Source organism: Sinohyriopsis cumingii, chromosome 6, assembly GCF_028554795.1.
Source record: "Sinohyriopsis cumingii isolate HCF-2022 chromosome 6, ASM2855479v2, whole genome shotgun sequence".
In the NCBI taxonomy this organism is placed as follows: Eukaryota; Metazoa; Mollusca; class Bivalvia; order Unionida; family Unionidae; genus Sinohyriopsis; species Sinohyriopsis cumingii.
The window spans coordinates 90,586,527-90,608,635 of record NC_142966.1 but is presented as its reverse complement, the minus strand read 5'-3'; the positions used below and the strand labels follow the sequence as shown (position 1 = coordinate 90,608,635).

At 35.0% G+C, this 22,109-nt stretch overlaps 1 protein-coding gene across 3 annotated transcripts in view; it reads right to left on the bottom strand.

Moving 5' to 3' along the window:
- Positions 1–9,498: 9,498 nt before the first annotated feature.
- LOC149797423 (sister chromatid cohesion protein PDS5 homolog A-like) overlaps positions 9,499–22,109 on the bottom strand; it is a 134,609-nt gene continuing 121,998 nt past the window's right edge. For all 3 annotated transcript variants that reach the window (XM_089962212.1, XM_089962211.1, XM_089962213.1), the window contains 2 exons: positions 19,707–19,845; positions 9,499–18,679 (listed from right to left, as the gene is read on the bottom strand). In XM_089962212.1, coding sequence (XP_089818338.1) covers positions 18,647–18,679; positions 19,707–19,845 — 172 coding nt within the window. In that variant the 3' untranslated portion in view covers positions 9,499–18,646. The remainder of the gene's footprint in view (positions 18,680–19,706; positions 19,846–22,109) is intronic.

Below are 22,109 nucleotides of genomic sequence, written 5' to 3'. Positions count from 1 at the left end.
CATCCAACACACACAATGATCAGAGTTGCGAGTCTGATGAAAATCTTCATCCGATTTGTTATGTCTGGTTTGGCAAATACTTTTTAGAATAATGTCGGCACCAATAGTTTTATTACGATTCATGCTTGAAAAAAAATATACTAGAATTGGCAACTGTAGACGAAGCAGTTATATCATATAGGTCGCACAAATAAGTTTGGTTACCACACAAAAAATGCTGATAATGAAAATCCTGATATAACTGATTTTGAGAATAAACTCGCAAAGGATCTCGGTGGAAAAATAATTGGTAAATTTACGCAAGGAGGATCATATGATCATAAACGACATTGTACAAGAATAATTATAGATGATACGAAGTTAGATTTTATAATTGCTGATACAAGAAGGTAGAAATTTATAAGACGAAAAAAATATTGCCAAATGGAACTAAATTAGGTATAATTGAGTTATATCAATGGTGAGTCACCGCAATTCACTCATTTAAGATCTTCGACGTTAGCGTATGTTTCTGTAAATTTATTATCTATGATAAATAGATTTCCTGAATTTGCCGTTAAAGCATGCAGAATTATTAAAAAAACATGTAAGTACTTATGCATCATGGGGCGAATGGATAATAAAACAAGAAAAGATCTTTAGTTCTTCTGAATCTAACGACGTTGTAATCAAGAATATTTATTATTACAAAAATAATCATCAGAACTGTCATCTGCGCCATCAGTATATGATCATGTGACTAGACATAGAACAGTTTATCTCAATGGACCGGATAGTTCTGGTAAAACAATACGTGTAATCGAATTATTTCGTGGACATGACATGATTGTTTTAACACCTACCCATAGACTCGCCAGAGAAATGAACGAACGAGGAGCTAAATCTCATACTTATCATAGCTTTTTCCGATGGAAGGGAGATACATGAACATTTGAGCGAATGTGTGAACAATTTATTCCAAAAGTTATTATTTATGATGAAATATGTAGTGTCGCTAAGGACACTAAACATATTTCTTGATTGGTTGTTATTGAAAGATACAGCTCTGATATTGTGCGGAGATCATGGTCAGCCTCTTTCCGCGTGAATGGCTCAAAAAGTTCGTAAATTATTATGAGGAGATAGCTGATGAGCATAGTTCGCTTTGATCCAGGATTAAAAGAGCTTGCGAAATTAATCAGACTACAACCAAATAAAATTCAGTGTGAAATAATGCGCGAGATGATTTCAGAAACACATAAATAATTTTTGGAATATGTGAAAACCAGATAATTCGATAGTTGCAAGTAGAAAGATAGTTCGTGATACGCTTCAACAACAATTATTTCTGTTACATAAAGCAAAGTTTTCAAATCTACCTGTTCCATTGTGTTGTCGCCCAGCAGATACTCGATGGCAAAATATCGACATGGAAATTCCAGCACACTTGGGTACCAGTCACACTGGTCAATCAAGCAGTCAGTATTCCAGGTAGTCACCGACCACCATTCAATTCCTTGGTCAATCAAGCAATCCGCGCCCACCAATCGGTCAGCAACGCCCGATCTCCTGCTACTCGACCAGCAACACTGTTCATTCAGCTCTACGGCTGCTATGGTCAACCTCTATGGCTAGCTCTACAGCTGGTACCACGTCGACTCCGATCAGCACCACAGCTGCGATTCTGACCAGCTCTAAAGCTGCGACTCAGATCAACTGAAAATACGTCGAACACCGTGTAATATGCGTGACATGGGCATATACGGTGAAACGTAATGACGTGTATACGGCAAGTTATACAGATTATATTATCAGCGCAATAATCACAAAACAGTACACATGTTCATAAGTAAACCTACCCGTGCCCGATAACAATACTACGGTACTAAACGTTTCTTAAAAATGCAACTTTATATTGCTAATATAAATCTCTCGCTAAGTCACAAACAAGAATAGAAAATATTTGCATTATACTACTTAAGCCGAAGCTCCATAGGATATATACAAAACTAAACGTGGTAGTTGTTGCTGTTGTTGTAGGGTTTAACGCCATTTTTCAGCACAAGATAGGCTATACATGGCCAGTGGTAGTACAATAGTCATAACTTATACAAAAGAAATTAATAAATAACTCACATACCTCCATAAATGAAGATGTACAAGTCCTTCAAGTAGACCGCTCACTGACAAGACGTTCCGTAATGTGTAGATTTAGTCTTACGTTGAGGCATTTATACACAGACGATGTCGCCATACATCGTCTGTGCGCTGGAAGTATTCGGTTCTTCCCATCGAAAGCACTTCGCACGTGCGGCATAGGATGAACCGAACTCACTGTTTCGAAATATTGAAGAATATACACAAATCACCCTCGGGTATTCGGGTATAGTTGTACACACACACACACACACACACACACACACACACACACACACGAAACCCGAGTACATGTATTTAATAAATACAAATGATTTCTACAATTCCGTGACACAAGTCATGTTAGAAACTTACGTATTTTATGAGTCTATTACTACGAAATGAGAGAATGTTACACACATACATACATACATACATACATACATACATACATACATACATACATACATACGGGTGTGTGTGTTCCTTGCTTTAATTTATATTGCGCACATATACTTTTTCTAACATTACCTATACACTGGTAGAGTGGAATCGTTTTAAATTTGATTACATAAAAAATGACCAATAATGACGGAGATCGAACTACTTGATGAAGTGTATCCAGCATATATTCAGTTAACTTCAATTTTCTTTTTTCTTCATCAGTATTTTTTCCAAAATAACAAAGTTTCTTCGATGACTGGTTATCGCAAATCCACATCCTTTTTCATGTATTGCTGTTTATTTCCCTAATTTTTTTTTATATGAAACGGAAAGTGTTCGGAAATTTAACATTACGTTTGGGTCACTAAAGACTGAAGTATTACAGAGATTGTGAGTTCTACTCTATCCCCTTGCAGTTTGATTAATTTGTTGAAGTTTCCAAAGTGACATAGTAAAAATAGAGTGAATTCAAAACATTGAAAGATACTGGAACGGCTTCGCTGCTATCCAAGTATCCATTAAACTAACAAAATTCGAATTGCTCTTCCAGATTTTAAACGAAACATCATGGAAGATAATTGGAGCAATCTATAACCTTTCGTTTTTATAGAACAACATTCTCATTCCAGATAGTATGTGTGGCCTAATAAATTATCGTATTACACCTACACGAGTTGTTCCCATTGCAAATACAAGGTGTGGCGTTATTATATCCAAGTATTCCTAGGCTAGTTCACATTCCAAATACAACCAGTGCTCTGTTGATATTCAAGTACTCCTACGATAGTTCACATTCCAAATACAACATGTGCTCTGTTGATGTTCAAGTACTCATAAGCTAGTTCACATTCTAAATACTAGTGCTCTGTTGATATGCAAATACTCCTATGCTAGTTCATATTCCAAATGCAACTAGTGCTCTGTTGATATTCAAGTACTCTTACGCTAGTTCATATTCCAAATACAACTAGTGCTCTGTTGATATTCAAATACTCCTACGCTAGTTCACATTCCAAATACAACTAGTGCTCTGTTGATATTCAAATACTCCTACGCTAGTTCACATTCCAAATACAACTAGTGCTCTGTTGATATTCAAATACTCCTACGCTAGTTCACATTCCAAATGTAACATGTGCTCTGTTGATATTCAAGTACTCATATATCAGTTATTTACTTCATAAAACTGCCTATCATACAACGAGATTGTTGTTTCACAACAAGTCCTCTATGGACGGTGCAAAAACAAAATTGACTAAGCTGTATGGAAACAAACCTGAACAAGTTAGGTAGTGGTTGGTTTACCCAGCAAATTATATAGTTCAGTTAGCCACATTAACTGTTCAAGCATTAGTGTGTGGGGTGGTCGGTTCCTGAAAAAAAAGTGTAATACAAAAACGGAAGGTACAAAAAGAGTTAAATTAGCCTTTCTACCCTTTGTGATTAGGCAAATGTAATGCAGAAAACGCTGTACAGATCCCCTTTGTAACAAAATATTAAATTGTTTCGATCCTACTAAATGATAACCAATTCAAATGAAACTCTAAGTCTGATTTCCCTGCATAAAGATAATTTAAAGAGAGCAACTATTCACTTTTGCTGAATAACTTGTTGTCATGCACATATTGGTTAGTGTATCGTACGATTAGATTATATCTATGTATGTATCTATTTAAGTATCTCCCTCCCTCCCTACCTACTTATCTATCTTTATATATATATATATATATATATATATATATATATATATATATATACCTATCTATCTATCTATGTATCATACGTACGTATGTACGTACATAACGTTCTTTCATTTTGAACTGATGAAGTTATAAAATGTTTCTGACATAGTTTGTAGTAGTGTGCTAATAGGGCTTTTGGACTGAGTCAGTGCTTACGGTTCCCGATCTCTAAATTCGTCTATGTGTAATGTGATTTTTTTTACTGAGGAATCTTCACGAGTGTAACTCGCGTTTGCCCCATAAGTGAAGTTCTCATAATGCGCCTCAGTACACTATGAGATCCAACACGTGCATGTACTGGTCCTCAACAGAAAAACGAAGATGCGTAAACCGGCCATTGTGACATTGAAGATACATGAGCGTTGTCAGATTAGCCAAGAGCGAATCACCCGGTAGCATAATTGGGGAGAACACAAACAATAGGAAACCCCGAGAGGCTACTCTTGTCGAAGACTCGCTTTCATAACTACCTTTGATGACGTCACCAGTCAAATTAATTTGAATCGTTGCGGTATTCCTAACAATGTCTGGCTCCGATATGGTAAGCAGACCATCTACGTCCTGCGTTTACGATTTATTTGTTCACAGGAATATCATTAATATATTCAGATCAACATATAATTGTTCTCAGCGATGACAGTGTGTCTCAACCGTGCACAGTACAAATTAAGTTAAGATGAAAGAGTAGTTTTCGTGTGGGAAAACCACGGAAACTTGCCAGTCTTCAGCAAAATCCTCCTCCGAATCGCTTCATTGATTGCACAAATGGCTTAAGCGCTTGTAAAACGTTCAACGTTTTAAGTTGCACTATCATCCGCACAGAACACGAACGAGATTTTTGCGGCAAGACAACAGAATGGTTGCGATCGGATGCTAGCACGATGTCGAGTGTGTGGGATTATCACGCGGTGATTAGTGTCGGAAAAAAGTTAAGTTATGGTCTTGCTGACAAGATCGTAATCATCGAGATAACGTTCTGGGTGGTATTAGCAACTACACGCTGCAACGCAGCATTGATTTCGTTTCCTCAGATCTCATCATCGGTGTCGAACCCAAGTTCGTTATATACATCATAGATGTCTTCAACAAATTCAAGCATCAACGCACGAAACTTCGCCGGGTCTGTGACGTTGTTGGCAAGCAATCGCTGCAAAATAGATGTGCCCCCTTAACTACTGCTGGTACGTTGTCGCCTACGCGAACCGACACAACAAGTGTTTCCAACCGATATACAAGGTCATGCGGGTCACACAGTGCATCAGTGCATCAGAACCTTGTTCTTTCCTTGTTGTTTTACTTCCTGCCTGCTAATTTAATCAGCTGCTTCTCGAAACACTTAATTATTATTCCTGTGTGGGTTCGCATGTAGGCCAGGGTTAAAATGTACTTATTTGTTGCAGCTTTTTGTCCGCTCCTGCCTCGTTTATTCCTTGCTCCATAACATCATGTTGGGCTTGGGAAATATCTACCTCTTTCTCAAAATCAGTTCTTTGAAATGAGGAAAATTGTGTCCGTGAAGCTTTGTAGGATGGTACAGGTTAAAGTTCTTGTGATGGTCAGTGATCAGGTTCGGTTTCATGTAAATGTTCACAGAATAAATCGTATCGAAATTTTGGGGAAATAGTCTAACTACTGAGCTGCATATGTGGACGAGACGGATTGCTTTCTTGTTTATATTTTTCCATAATTCATCAGCTGATTCATGGTCCCCAAATGTAATCCTTACGTGACTCGTTCAAGAGATTCCATGCATCAACCCGGGATTGTGATTTTCCCTAAAATTCCCTAAATAACAATTTGGGTCATTCATCAGTTATGTGTTTAAGGTGTGTCTCCTTTAACCATGCTCTAACCACTAGGTCACCTGAGCGGTCCTCCGTGGAGTAAATATCCTGGCAAAAAGCATATCCCTGGATACAAACTACTGCGAGCGATCCACTTAAACTCGTCGACAGACATTGACTGCATTATCGCTAAGCCAAACAAGTTGTTGGCGAAAAGATGCAGGCTTTAACTGTTCTGGACAGCATGGTCATATCCGACAATGGGAGGATTATTCGGGTGAGCATAGTGATGACTCACCATGGAAATCCCTCCACGCATACCTTTACTATATAAACAAGCGTTAGTCAATGCCAGTAAGCGTAGTAACTCTTTAATTTTTTTTAAATAAAAAAGCATACCTAGGACGAAGAACAATTAATCTGGTTTATAAACCCACTTGGCTGTATCACAGAAAGCCTCAAAGACAGGCATCCTCGAGCATTAACACGTCGGTGCGTAAAGACAGATCATGATAATCACAGAGTTTTTGACAACCAAATGTAGGCCAAATGCTTGGGCGTAGTCGTGGGCGAAAATATCTTCGTCAGACTGCCATGAATGGAAGGCTTCGATGGGTGGCATCAGAATTTCACTTCACTTGTGAAAGTTGCTCATGTACTCGTACATATAGATTCATTTAAGAGTGAGCAATTTGAACGTTTCATCGTAAGCGCTACCCTACCAAATAATTGTGAAACAAAATTTTTGTTTTGCCGGGGTAAATTTGTAAATGTATGTTGCATGCGCTGTGTGCAGCTCCTCTGTATGCACCAGGGATGTAACAATAGTCGCGTACTTTTTCGTTGGTGTAACCCACATCACCATCACATATTCGGCAATGTGTGGACACGGAAAGATCGTGCATGTCATCACAGGTTATATAATTATGTTCGCGGGTGAGGCAAGCATATGCCAGATCGATTTCGTGGTAACCTCGAGTGATTTCTGAAACACCTCAGGCTCAACTGAATCGCGGCCGCTATCTGACATTGGTGGCTCAGTCGCTCTGTCGCATCTAACAACATAATAAAACTACTTGCTAAGCAACTTGCGTCATATTTGAATGAACCGTTGGTGACTCTGGTAGTCCATGGGAACGATCAGGCATTCAGAGTCCATGGAAATAACAAACGGGACTTTCAATTTTCGTCGCACCTAGGTAAATTTCAAAATGTTCTTGCCAGATTCTAGCATGATTGCACGCTGCGGTTTTTCACTGATAATATCGCAGTAAAAGTCATGGTTGTCAAACTGTCTGATTGTAAATAAACGCAAGCAACGTCGACACTGAAACAAATTTCCTTTATGCTTGCTGTTCCGGTAAAACAGTAGTGAAATGTTTGTTTATCCAAACGATACCGCGCCTCTGAACCATTCAACAAGAACATTCAACATGATGTTGTTGTTGTTGTTGTAGTGGGGTTTAACGCCATTTTTCAGCACGATAGGCTATACATGGCGGCCAGTATTAATGGTGGAGGAAGAACCCGGAAAACCCCGGAAAGAACCACCGACCCACGAGAAGCTACTAACATTCAACATGAATTCCCTGATATACGTGTGGGATAGTTCTTTTGTATAAAAATCATTGTTTCTAGCAAACACATTAACAAAAATATCAATATAAAACCACTGTTCCTAGCAAACACATTAACAAAGATATCAATATAAACGAGAAGACTACTTTTTATTGTTTTGGTATTTTTATTTATTGGAGGCGGGGCAGGGGATATTCTAAATAAGTATAATCCATACACTGAGGGGAACAAGAGGCAATTCGGTGAAAAATAGCATAATGATTACGCCAAAAGCGCAAGGTATGATCCGCATTCAGCACGTCATCTCTTTCTGAACTAATCAAACTTTGACTATCCAATTTTTTAAAATACAAAACTTCAATTTGTGTGATCGTGGGACGGGTCCTTGGCAGACTAAACAATGGCTTTATGACTGCTTAGATGTTTTAGTTGTCAGTTCAGTATCTCTGACCTCTGGTTTAAATCCAAAGCTAAGCATTGTGAGGAAACAGATGTAGAAGACCAAAAGAACGCAAAAAAGGACCAAAATTTTGTTGTTGTTGTTGTTGGGTTTAACGCCATTTTGCAGCACACGATAGGCTATACATGGCGGCCAGTATTAATGGTGGAGGAAGAACCCGGGAAAACCCCTGAAAGAACCACCGACCCACGTGAACCAAAATTTTGTATGAAACAACACTCATTCAACTAATGAAGAAGTCCATAATTATATTAAATGATAAGCAAGAATGTTCATAGGTGAACTGATTCAGACCATGTACAAATAAGCTGTCTGCAAAATTCCGTCTGAATGAATCAGACGACTGACTTACTGATTGATGGCAAATCAACACATGAAATGTCATATGGTGTCCAAGCAATAGCGCCTTATCCAGAGACATACCACTAGGGCCAAAACTGTCTTGTTAGGGCAGGATTTGAACCCGCACCATTCTTGTCACCTAATATGCTAACTGCTGCTTCTGAATCCATTAGAAACGGAGGATTTTATTAGAAACCAAAATAATGTACACAATTCAACGTACCATAATTTAAAGCTGAATATAACAATTTATTGAAATTCAGTAGTATAACACCAAGTTAATGTGCAGAAACAAAATATGAAATAGTTTACAACTAGTAATGAACCAGGCACCAAGACTCTTAATTCCATCATTCAATTTCAAACAAGGTATGTGATCGAGTTGTCTCACAAATGATTCATATACAAGGCTGTATACAACATATAGCCTGAATGCAAAAATTGGTGTTCTTAAACGAAACAATGGAAACTTCTGCTTTTAGCAACAGCATCAATAAAATCGAATAAAGCCAGTATTAAATCAAATTCTAGCATACCCTAATTCATATATGCTGTTGTGCAATATCTGAGGAATCATAGAAAGACGAGACTATAGTGCATAGATGAATGAATAGATTGATGGACCAAAAATCTGCATATTTCTATTTGTTGTGAAAAGTTGGGAGGCAAACAAGGGTAGAACTCCATCCAAATTTGTTTCAGGAATGTGAAAAACGAACTCAATTACCTACAAATACATCTTAACAAATACATAAGATTCACAATGTCATTTTTTTCTTGAATAACCATGCTGGTGCTATTGAGCTAACTACGAAGAAGTTGTCGACACTAGCCAAGTTATTCCAGCTGTATCAACAGTGAAGGCAATATTCAAGCAGATGGACAGACTGACATCGAAGTGCACTCAATAATTTTCTGCTTATAATTCCTGTACTGGATCCAACCTATACTAAACAGAATTTATTCAGTCATTCTTTTTCTACTCTGCAATGATAATTAAGCATTGCATCTATTATTAAATGGCAACAAAAAATTCATTATATTTCTTTATTTCAACATCTCCTGCAAAGGCTAAAAGTGATGCAAGTCACAAGTGCACACAGATAAATCATAACAAACATTTTATTGAATGATCAGTTTATGGTTAACTCAGAAACATGAATGAAAGAAGTTATTCATTTTGTTCAATCATGCAAGACAAAAACAATGATTAAATCTGAATGTTTGGACCACACATGATTTCCATGGAAAAATAAATTTTAGTTACCTCATCTGACCGATGCTAAACCTGCTAAGTTAAAACCAAATACATTTATACAGTCTGTGTAAAATAGCATGGAAGCGTGGCTGACCAACAAGTAGTTATCCCATACTTTTATTACTGCTGATTTAAGTTAACATAGTACAGAAAAACCGTACAACTTCCTGTCGCTGAAGAACTGTAGAGCTCTTCATTTTATTTTTAAATGGACTTCAGGAAGTTCTAGTAAAATAAATTTGACTTTCTTTTTTAACTTTGTGCTCAGATGGCAAGTCTGATTTTCCTGTAATGAATCTGAAAAACTTTTTAAACAGCAATCCCTCTCAGAATCCTGAACTAATCAGACCAGTGGATGGTGAACTTAAATTTGAATTAGTGATGCATACATTTAGACCATCCAACAATGAAATGCTTATAAATGGTTGCTATAAATGGGTTGTAATTGTATTTGACAACAAAAAATATTGGAGTGTTCTACAAGTAAATCCAAAAGCAAGTCAGAAATTTCCATCTAAATGACTTGACACAGACATTTATGGCTACCTTTATCAACATTTAGCACGAAATTTCAGACATGTTTTTCGAGAATATATTTACTCATGATGTACTTGAACCTTGTACAATACAAAAGAATGGTAAAGGGAAACAACTACTGTAATTTGATTTCAAAACGAGTAGACAAATCAGTGATCACTGTGTTCCAGAGAATACAGAGTCTTACCAGTGAACAGGGTTACGATAATTTGGGCTTGCACTGAAAGGTTACTAAAAAAGAAAGCATATCACTTTACAAGCTTAGTAATATTATATTAAAATATAGTTGGATACAGCAACTGATGTCTGTAATAGGGCTGAATATAAATAAATCTTGGAGATCATTTTCAGAAACTTTTACATAGTATCTTACAGATGCAGATGTTAACACCTTAACCCTTTGTCAATATATGGAATGTTACTACCTCACATGTAAATATTTGTACTTTATAAATTACGGTTAAACTGATGATGCTAAACAGTGTCATCATTTTATTGAAATTCTATCCCAACAGCTGTTGTCAAATACAAAACACCCCCTGCACCCATAAAATATACTTCCTTTCATGTAAACTTATATGTCATTTAAGCTGAATGGCAATACACCACTACAAAATGATGCACAAGGGATGTCATTATATAATACAGAAACTATTATATTTACCCCATTTTATTTTGTTTAAAGAACTTATTAATCTCCTTGTAGTCCAATATCAGCAAAAATACCTTTATTCATAAATCAATCATGGGGTAAAAAATGTATACAACATAACAATAATGGGCTCTCGGACATTATGAAGTGATATAAAGTCACTCTCATACCCTCGTAATGTGGGGAGCTGAGGAATGGAAATTTTACTGGCCCTTCTTAGCATCAGTAATTAATCATACTTCCAAATCAATACTAAATACAGTGTATAATGGTATCTGAAGTGAATATGTTACTGCATTCTTATGTACATTATGTATTCTAAAACATGCTCCAAAAGAATCAACCACTGCAACCTATATCTTCAAAACAAGAAGATGAGAAAGCTCTGAAGAAAATATCAGCTGTCTTAAAAATGGTTGTCGGCTAAATTCCTAATTAGAACTGGTAATAAAGCTCTAATGGGCTGTGGGATCTTCACTCAGCTCCATATTGTTTTTGCCTCTTGCTCAAAGATCAGAAATGAATAGTGCTCAAGTTTGGCATTCCATGTGCAGACTTGTATAGACTCAGTTTAATATTTGAAGGGCAGAAGTGAACATCACTTATTAACAGTGTTCAAAGGAACATAATTAAAGTCTGCTGTTCTGAGGACTGATGTTCTTAGGGGAGGAGGAAGAGTGAGGATGGCAGTCCACAACCATCCCTATATATATATCACTTGATCTCATGCACAAGGGTGAATTTCCTTATTTAAATGGACCCATTGGTCATTTCAGGCTTAAATAATTACACAAATCATCTGAATAATTATCATATATATACCAGTATAGTAATTACACATTTAGATTGCTATCATATGTGACCTAGTATGTTGTATTCAATATGCTTTGCTCTTTGGGTCTGACAACTTACATGTAACTGTGGGATATCCTATATACAGAAAACAAAAAACTTTACAGGAATTAAAATCAGTAAAACAAGTTATTTATAACAGAGCACATGGTGAACATGAAGAAATTTTATAAGAAGTGAAAAAAAGAAGAAGAAAATGTGGACAGATGAACAATAACTATAAAAGTAGACATATTATGGGCTGCAATATGCAATATACTGTCTAAATATTATGGTCACATTTCATCATATGAAGAAAAAAATATTATGATTTGTGGTGAAAATGATTAAGCTTAAAAAATTCATTTCAAACACAAAATTTCAGGAAAAGATAACTTGGCTAGTAGTGTACTGTACACACTTTCATGCCATCTAGGCTGATGTTACATGGCATTCATAAGTAAAATATCGGTAACAACTTCAATTAAGGAAGTAAATGTATGTTAATACAAAAATAATCCAAACCCAGAGCCTGCATGTCAAGCTAACAATCAAGGCATTGCTGTAAAACATGTGACCCTGATCCCAAGGTTGAAGGAGCATGTCAGAGAATGAACACTGCTTCATAATGGTTCATCCCAATTATAAACAAAATCCATGAATGAGTTTGCAAAATACTAGCAAATAAACAACAAATAAACCTGAACACAAATTTTCATTGAGTGAACTTGACACTAAGTCAAAAGCGGAAACGAACATGCTGCAGAATGAATTGTCTTAGTCTTGTAATGATTCATCCCAAGTATGAAACAAATCCATCAAAGGGTTAAAGAAATATAAGCAAATTCAAAAACTTATAAAACCAAAACCTTGATGCGAATGAAAATCTTTAACCAAGACCTTAAAAAGCCCCACTATTGATGATGCTGAAAAGTGACTCCTACGTAATGTACCTTTCTCATACTATATGGGCTCAATAACAAGATGCAACATGATTTGATTTGTTACAACAAAGTATTGATTCTCTTATCTGAAACTGTCACGATAATTCAAGTCAGGTCAGTCATGATAACCTGAATTTTGTAGAAAATTCTTGGTACATAACTACAATATTCCCTTCATATAAATAAGAATTCTGCTGAATGCCATTTTTTGTCTGCTTTCCTTGAGGCATATTCCAAATACAAAGTTAATGGAGCAAGAAAAGTAGGTTACTATGACCTCATCTGTAATGAGCAGTGCCATCCTAAACAAACAAATTCATTAAGATTCAAGACCAATAATAACAGCAAGAATGCTGCCAGGAAAGTCTTACCTATTGTTTGCCTATGCTTTGCGGGTGAGAAAAAAATCCCTTTGCAGCAAGGGATTGATTTACTAAGAAGTACAAAATTTAACAGGTATTTACATTGGTTACATTCCTATAAGATGTATATCATTAAAGCTACACAACCGACCATTCGTATATGAATAAAATAGTTCATGGAAACCAAAGATTACTTTTAATTAAATTCTTTAATTGTGAATGAACCATTAGCAGTCTGGTCTCATTTAACTTGTAAAATTGCATTTCTTTATAATCAAATTGTGTAAATAGCTATCAGAGAGAGTGAATTTGAAATCAGAATTATTCATGTCAGTTTAGCTGATCAAATTTGTTTTACAATTTATATTTTGGATTAAAAAGAAAAAACTGTTATGTCCACTGGCACCTACATGATGTGTTGTCATTCATGTATACAGCAATTAAGGTTATTATTCTAATATACAAGAACTATCTAGTGAGGCCATATTCCTTTATGCACTCTGATGGACAGTATCCTATAATTAAGTACTCTCACTTTATATCCTAAATTTCATTTCCATGATAATACATAAATTAGTGAATGTGGAGAATTCAAAGTATCAAAACAGCTCTAAACATCTTGTTTAATAGGTGTAGTATGTGTGCCAAGTCTGGTTGAAATACCTGGAATGGTTTGAGAATTATAAATCAGAAACAAAAATGTTGACCAACAGACAGATGGACTCTCATCTGTATTAAATACAGCGGTGATGAAAAGACAACACATAAAACTTAATGCAATCTTTACAAAGTTCACCATACAAAAAATAAATTCCTTTTTACACTATCAAGTCAGAACAAAAATTAGAGCACTGTGGATATTTATAAAAAATTCCTCAGTTTCCATTCATTCTTCTGTATAAATTATTTATACATCAATTAACAATCTCTGAAGAAACTAAGTACAAAGTCTTAAGTAAAAAGAATTGCATTATACATATACGAACTCTTTCCAAAATTTCTTTTAAAAAAAGCTGTAAAGAAATAAATACTAGCAGAAAACTAAATAAAGTCTAAAAGAAAAATCTTTCTAGATGAAAACTGAGAATGTGAATAGTTCTCTTTGCAGGTAAGAACTCCAACAGACCTTTCCAGTTACCTCCCCCTGTTGACCATGTATCACTACACACACACACACACACACGCCATTAAGGTACTAATTACATATGCACTTGACAATAGAAAGACTGAACAAATCAAGAAGGCAAACACTTCAGTACATTTTTTATTACTACAAATAATCTTTATTTCTGTTGAAAGCTTCAAATATTTAGCCATAAACTCAAGAGAAACTATTTATATCAGAAAAGTACACAAAAACTGTCATTTTAATCAAGACATTTATGTTTACTAACTTTCATTGTCTGTATTCTGAAAAGTCATTGAGCAATAAACCAAATGCAGAGTTAACTTAACTGAAACAATTATGTACTTAAAAGAAGCTTTAAGATTTTAAGTTAGAGAGGAAGTTTGAAATTCAACCAATTATTACCTGTCCAAGAACAAAGTGTCCAAATATTTAGAAAATTGCCAATTTGAAATTCTAGTTTAATTTTTTTACCCTGATATGGTATAGCTAAAAAGTCAAAAATATGCTTATGTTCATTTGGATTACCTCCTTCTTTGTATATGAAATAATGCAATTAAACACCATATTTACCAAATATTCTTGAAATATCTGCTTGTTTTTGCCATTTTATCCAACATGTAATTTTCGAGAAGAAATAGCATTCTCCTTTTATTCTGTTTATTAGAAGTAAATCATGATCCTCACAATTACATGTATCAATTTAATATAAGGGAACCATGGCATCAGACTTGTAATCCATATATCATAGGGGATCATGGGGTTGATACGTGTCTGTGGTTTGCTGTTCATTTTTGCCCTTGCGAAAGGCACTTGGCTCCCATTTCCTCAACTTGTTACAGCCAATAACATGTCAAAAGTGCCATTAAAACCAACAAAACTAAGTTCATCAAAGGGATGGCTGCTTTAATGGTTGAAAAGAATTTGCAGGAATTCAAGATAATATCATATCTTCCTTTTAACTGCCGAGTGTTGAAACCATTTCTGATATTCTTCAGTAATAACAATATTTTCAAAATTAGCTGCTGTGGTGGACATACTGGATGTGAAATTGGCATCATTTTAATTAGAATTTAAAAAAATAAAACAAAATGGGGAAAACACCATGGCAATATTACTTTTCTTTCAGGAGCTGTTGCAACAAGATTTCTGGTTTCAGATAACCATCATGCAGGCAATACTGGACATCATGCTGGCACCATTTACATTTAGGAAAAAATAAACACAAGTCTTTCAGTGAAACTCCCTAGCTGATGTGACTATCCATTAAGAAGTAGTTTTTACAACAAGATTTTCCAAATGGCCACATTGGCATCATTTTGATTTGGCCAACCAGACATCATTACAAGTCCTCTGGTGAAAACCTTACGTCAGGAGTAGCAATAACTAGACATTCAAAACAGCTCAAGTTGTAGCTATATTGAACATCAGATGATTACCATTTTCAATGTGAACCAACAAGACATGACAAGACTTTTAGTGAAAACCTTAACTTCATATGACTGTCGATTTGGGAGATTTTTAAGTAGGCCACTGTGGTGAACATATTGGATGTCTGAACTGTACCATTACATTTAGGATCAGTAGAACTAAAAATGTAACTCAATACAAGAAATTGATACATAATGAAAGAATCATAAACATCATTGTTTCACAAGTATTACATCATCTGTTGTGCTCTTTTTCAACATTTTATTTGTTGTAATATAACAAATTATTATGTCGAAAATGGCGTTCAGATTGAAACATACTAAAATTCAGTCTTGACGAAAGTGGGAGTTATTACTTATCTCTTGTGCAGTAAAATTATTCTTGCAATATCTGGAAAAACACTGAACGAACTAACACTTTTAGTTATCTTAAGTTTTCAGGTAATTAAAAAAAATTCTGACAGAATTATATTTATTGATTGTTTAACTATTGTAATTATCTAATTCACAACTTTTTTAATACATACAAACATTTGTGTTTATCTACTGACTCATGTATCTATTATAATTTCCCCAAAACTAAAGAATAAAATGAAAAAATATACGAAACACTCTAATCTAGTAATTTGTAATAAAAGGCATTATAAGCAAAAATGAGAGAGAGAGAGAGAGAGAGAGAGAGAGAGAGAGAGAGAGATTAATTATTTATATTAACTTCTGATCGAAATTACCTGTAGCTTATTAACTCTGGAACAGGCACTGACCAGTTGAGAGTAAGCAATTTTCAAATGTGCTGCAATTATCTTCTAAATTTTTTAATTAAATTTTTATATGACTCTTTAATCAGAATAAGTAAATAGCTGCTAGGCAATTCATTTTATATTTAAAAAGAAGTTATATAACCAACGATGCTATTAACCAGCTATTTGTGTGCTTTTCTTATTTTCTTTATTAGCTAAGGTCATAATTAACATATACCAACTTTAACTTTCAGAAATTTAAAAGCTGGAAAATGGAATGAGCCATGATTACTAAAATAATCAAACTGAACAGTCACAATATTTGCGACAACCTTAGAAGTCAGAAACTCTTCCACCTCCAGTTTGGAGAAGATCAAGAAGTTCTTTCAGGGATACATGTTTTAAGCATTTAAAATGTGAAGCCACATAGAAGTAGCAAAAATGCAATTAGAAATAAATTTTATAGCAAACACATGGCTTAGCAATTTCAGGTGACATTGATGGTATTATTGATGAATATGTATTCAGCATATGTACAATGCAGTACAAATTAAATGGGGGTGGGGGTGAATGAGAAGAAAATCAAGTTATGTAAAGCTAAAACCAAACTGAGAAACAAAACTGGAAGCTATTTACTATACAGAAAATACAATTATAGATACCCATTTCACTAGTAATTTTCCTTATCACAGCCAAGAGCTGGATGATTTCACACTTTGACTTTACACCTGCTAACTTTGGCAACTCGTCCTCCAACTTTAAATCTAATAGAAGGCCTTGGGATATATTTCATTGTGTGGAAACATGTGAAACAAATAATTTAAAAGTGATGATGGAAATTAAAAAATAAACCCCAACAGTTCACACATTATTTTATTTCAATAATGGAATAAAATGTGCAAATACTTACTTGTGATTTCTTTTTCTCCTTTTGTTTGCTTTAAAGTGGAATATCTCATTAAAATCACTATCATTCAACTTTTTATATTTTGTAAAGCACCTAAATAGCCTTGGGATTCTTTGTTCAGCATCTTCCATCTCTTGCAATACATGTGAAAGTGTTTTTGTGAGAAAGTCTTTGAAAACAGTACTGTGTATAACCTAAAAAGAGCATTCAGCTCCAAGTACAGTAGCTGAGTAACCATAGGCTAAGTTCCATGTGATGTAGCAAATGTCCACAAGTACAGACTTATATTGCTATGACCTTCTAACTGGGGCAATACAATTTGATCCATCTGCTACAAACAACAACATGGATGCTCCACAATGACTACTATCTCTAGTCTGTGAAGGAGACAACATAAAATTATTCAGTTCTATTGTCCATAACCCACAATGCACGTATGGCTACAATCAACCCATTCATACTACATTCAAACAATGAATTCTGATAAAGTGAGTAAAACCAAAGGAGATAAACTAACGATTATTCTTTTGTAGTTGGCCTTACAATCATTATAAAAAATGAACTATACAATGTGTTTGCATTACACCTGAATGCCATCAGTATGAGAAATCTCCCACTCCACCTAAAACAGGACATCCCCTGGAATCCAATATGCATGTTGTCCAAGTTATCTATTAAACACCCCCACCCCAAACAAATTAAAAAGACCCATAATTTCATTATGTTTGCATGAAGAGTATGAACAGTATAATCACATCATAAAGATATAATACAAATAATAAAACAACCTTGAAAAATCTACAAATTTTATTTGCCAGGTGTTTATATTGCTCTTTTTATATTTATATATTATTTTAATTCAGAATAAGAAAGAATTCAAAACAGGTCAAAAAGGGGTAGAATTAATGAAAGGAAAATGTCAATTTTACATTCTCTGCATATCTGGGCAAGAATACAAGCAATGAGGTAAACATTTCAGCTTAAATGCCCTGCATGTGTATCTTTTCTTAAAGTGTTCATTAAAAAAAATTATCCTCAAAATTAAGACCACAATATGCATTGGGAAAAGATGGTCTAAAAAGGTGAGTGGTCTCATTTCTGAGGATAACTCTGCTCTATTACAATGTCAATGAATGATCAATATAGTTTCTTCTGGAGTGGTGAAATTTTGGATGCGGTCACAGGGAGAGGTATTACTGTCATATTTTCAATATGGCCCTGCAGTTTTTTACTTAATTTTTAGGTCAGGAAAATAAATCACAAAAATATATGGTGACTAACAATGACATGTGAGCATGACAAATTCTATAAATGCAATGATATGAACCAGATAAAGAAGTACAACTATTATTTTAAACTAAGTTATGTTATAAAAAATAACACAAGCTTTGAAATCACTTCTTCTTTGCCTTTGTATTCCTCTTGCCCTGTTAAAAAATAAAAATAAAAACTGAATAAGTTATCATCATGAATGTGTAAAAGCAGAAGAAAAAAAACTCAATTACTTATATGACCTGCCTTAACAAATGCCCAAGCTAATTTACATAGTATCACATTAAAACATTTAATGCCCCCATAAACCCACCCATACACCCCGATCACCATAGAAAATGATTCAGGGGTCCATGTAATCATTTTTGTTTAATTTAAAAAAAACTTCTGTAATTGAAATTTATGTAAGTATAATCTTAACCACCTTCCAGGGACCTCAAGGGAATCAGCCAAATATTATACCACCTTTGTACCTGGTTGCCATGTGGACAATAAACATATCAATATACCTGTATATATGCAAATTTAACTAAATAAACAGCATCTTGTCTACATATGAATAACCATAGGCAGGACAAGAAACAAGGGTTCTGTTGAATGCGGTAATTTCAGATGTGACCCATTTTGTGATGTATCATCACTGTATCTGACTTGCAATAACATTAAACAGAGAATCTTAATGCTGACAAGAATGATACCTAGGCATTTGCTCCAGCAGACAAGACAATTCTATGTCCTTAAAGTGGACCTAAAACTTACCCTGGTGTAAAACTTATTATTGATGTAATCCTCGTGTCTTGCTTGCTTTTGCAGGCAAGGCTAAACCAGGCTTCATAAGGCCAATAACTCTGTATATAAGGGATGCAATCAGAGGAAGTGTTAAAAGTCACATGCAAATTTATTTGAAAGGTTGCATTAAGGACAACTACTGTTATTTCTAGTGGTAGGTAACTATGCCTTTAACGAATAAGTTAACAGATGGAGAAAAAGAAAAACGTATTCACATCTAAATCTTAGAAAATAAATAAACCAAATCTGTAATCTAAAACATGGACAGACAGACCATCGTTAATACAGTATGTCCACCTCTTGTCACCTGGTTATAGTGAGGACATGAAAACCCCAATTAAAACCAGTAATTCAAATATCAACAATTTACTCATATTCAAACATATGACTTACCCTGACTTCTTCCTTTTCAAGGCCAACTTTTTGTATTGCCTCTACCAGGGCTGCAGCTTTACTAGGAGATTTAGATGGTTCCGTCTCGATGCTGTCCTCTCCATCTGACGTGCCATTAATCATTGATCGAGCTCTGCGCCTGAATTAAATGTGAGTAACTCATTAAAAATTACTTCAGTTAGTGTATGAATTGGGCATTTGTTTCAGCAACTGACATGGAAAATGAGGTTCATACAAGAAAAAGCTTACAAAGCTTATTTTTTTTATAACTTTTTACATCTAAAAGTGTGATCATGGAACATGGATGTCCCAACAATGTGCCTGAAATGTCCTAAAAGCAAAATGTAACCAAGGTATGATGAACAGGTGCATGGATGTATTGATGTGGGTAGATGCCCCTACCAAAGTCACAGCGGGCATAAGAAGCATGAATAATCCTTTCAGTGTTACATCAGTTACAATAGGATCAATTACTGTTCCATTTGATGCAAATTTACCAGACAACAGAACAACTGCCAAATATACTTGCTTGTAAGTTGACGTCTTTTTTATGCAGAGTAGGGGTTGTCTTATAAGTACAACATACCCAAAAAAATCTAGGGATAATGTTTGCAGTACACAAACTTACTGTCAATTCAAATATTTTTCACACTTTCATGCCACTATTCCCATTCAGAAATGCATACATGATATGCATTGTGTTGATCCATTTCATGACAGTAATCATTATACAGTACTTTGATCAAGCTATTTGCATTTTAATAATTTGAAAATATTATACACAAATTAAATACTACTATCCACAAAGTGAAGTGTCTGCCAATGTTGTTTACCATGGGTATATACCAGCAAGTATATTCCTTCCATTTTTAATTCAAGTCCTAACAATCTGTATTGGTTTGGTATTAATATGTGTTTTGCTGTATAAACACTTTGTTTGATACAATAAAAGTTTTGATTTCATTTTTATTTCCCTTTTCCATAAGTTAGACTTAATTCACTACTGACATTACCCAAGTTTTCTGCCAGTGCGCATGTCCCAATAAACCCTTGACTTCTAAAGGCGGCACAGACTTTGTTTTCAAGTTGACAATCCTTTTGATTGAGCCATGAATTTAATGTTATGTACTTGTTCAGTGACAAGTAGAGTTCTAACAGTTCCTATTCATATCTGACCTTAACCCCATAACTTGTAAAGGCAGCACTCTTTATTTCCTATGTGACAACCCTTTGACTAAGACACAAGTTTAATGTTTGCTCAGTAACAGAGGGTGAGTTTTGGAACTACCTGTGATCTTGCTACACAATTGATATGTGTTCAGTTGCAGCCTTTAGGGGCTGTTTATTTAGTATGTACATGCAGGGGGGGGGGTTTGAAGTTTGTGGGGGAGTGGGAGAGGGGAGTAAGACCAGGCAGTACATAAACACCTAATAACTCAAACTATATCATGGCTACTACATGTTTTACCTATGTGTATTAGCCAACAATAAACAACCTTCAGTATTTCCTTCCTATCTGATTGGAATGGTATCACCCAATGACTTTGAAAACAAAAAAACCCCCAAAAAACATCAAGGAAATAAGTAATAATTAGGTGCATGACATCATTTTCAGTTGGCCAATGCGAGGACAGTATTCCATTCAGTGTGTTGCACTTGCAAAAAAAGCAGGTGCAATCATGGCCATACCTAGTGGTAGCATGGGGAAATGGTCTGGCATTCCTTAAAGGTAAAGCAGACTTTTCAGAGGAACATAAAGTCTAATGCTTGAGCTAAACAATGATACCAAATTTATTACACTATAGGAAATGTAGTTTGAAATATCAACATTGAATATTAAATTTGTCTTCACTTATAGTTTTTTTTTTTATAGTACATGTATGACTGATAGGTAAATTATAAGCAAGCGATATGAGCCCCGTGTCCTTTTCTGGAAGCAGTCCACTGCGGTCAAAACTGTGTGATCTTCATCCAATATTTGCAATGTCTGGTTTTAATATATCTAAAACATACCGAACAAATAAAAAGGATGAAATTCTGTACACATTTGTTCAAAGAGATTTAACTCCAAAATTTATGAAGTTATCAAGATTATCAAACATGGTTGAATTAAAAGAGCCAACCAAAGTAGATAATCTGTATGTAACATCGCATGATCACACACATGATCAGTCACTTCTTTGGCTTTTCAAAGGTGCAAACAATGGATTTGGAGTCTCAGCTTCAAACTATTCTTATAGATTTGTGCTGAATTTGAATCGGGTGGTTTTTTTTATATTGTTTAAACAAACTTTCAATTTGTCTTGGAGAAAGAATCAAAGCTTTGTGGGCTTGACCTACTGCCAAAAACCAATCGTCTATAGAAATAATCTGTATCGTCCTGCTTCACACCACTGTAGGGCC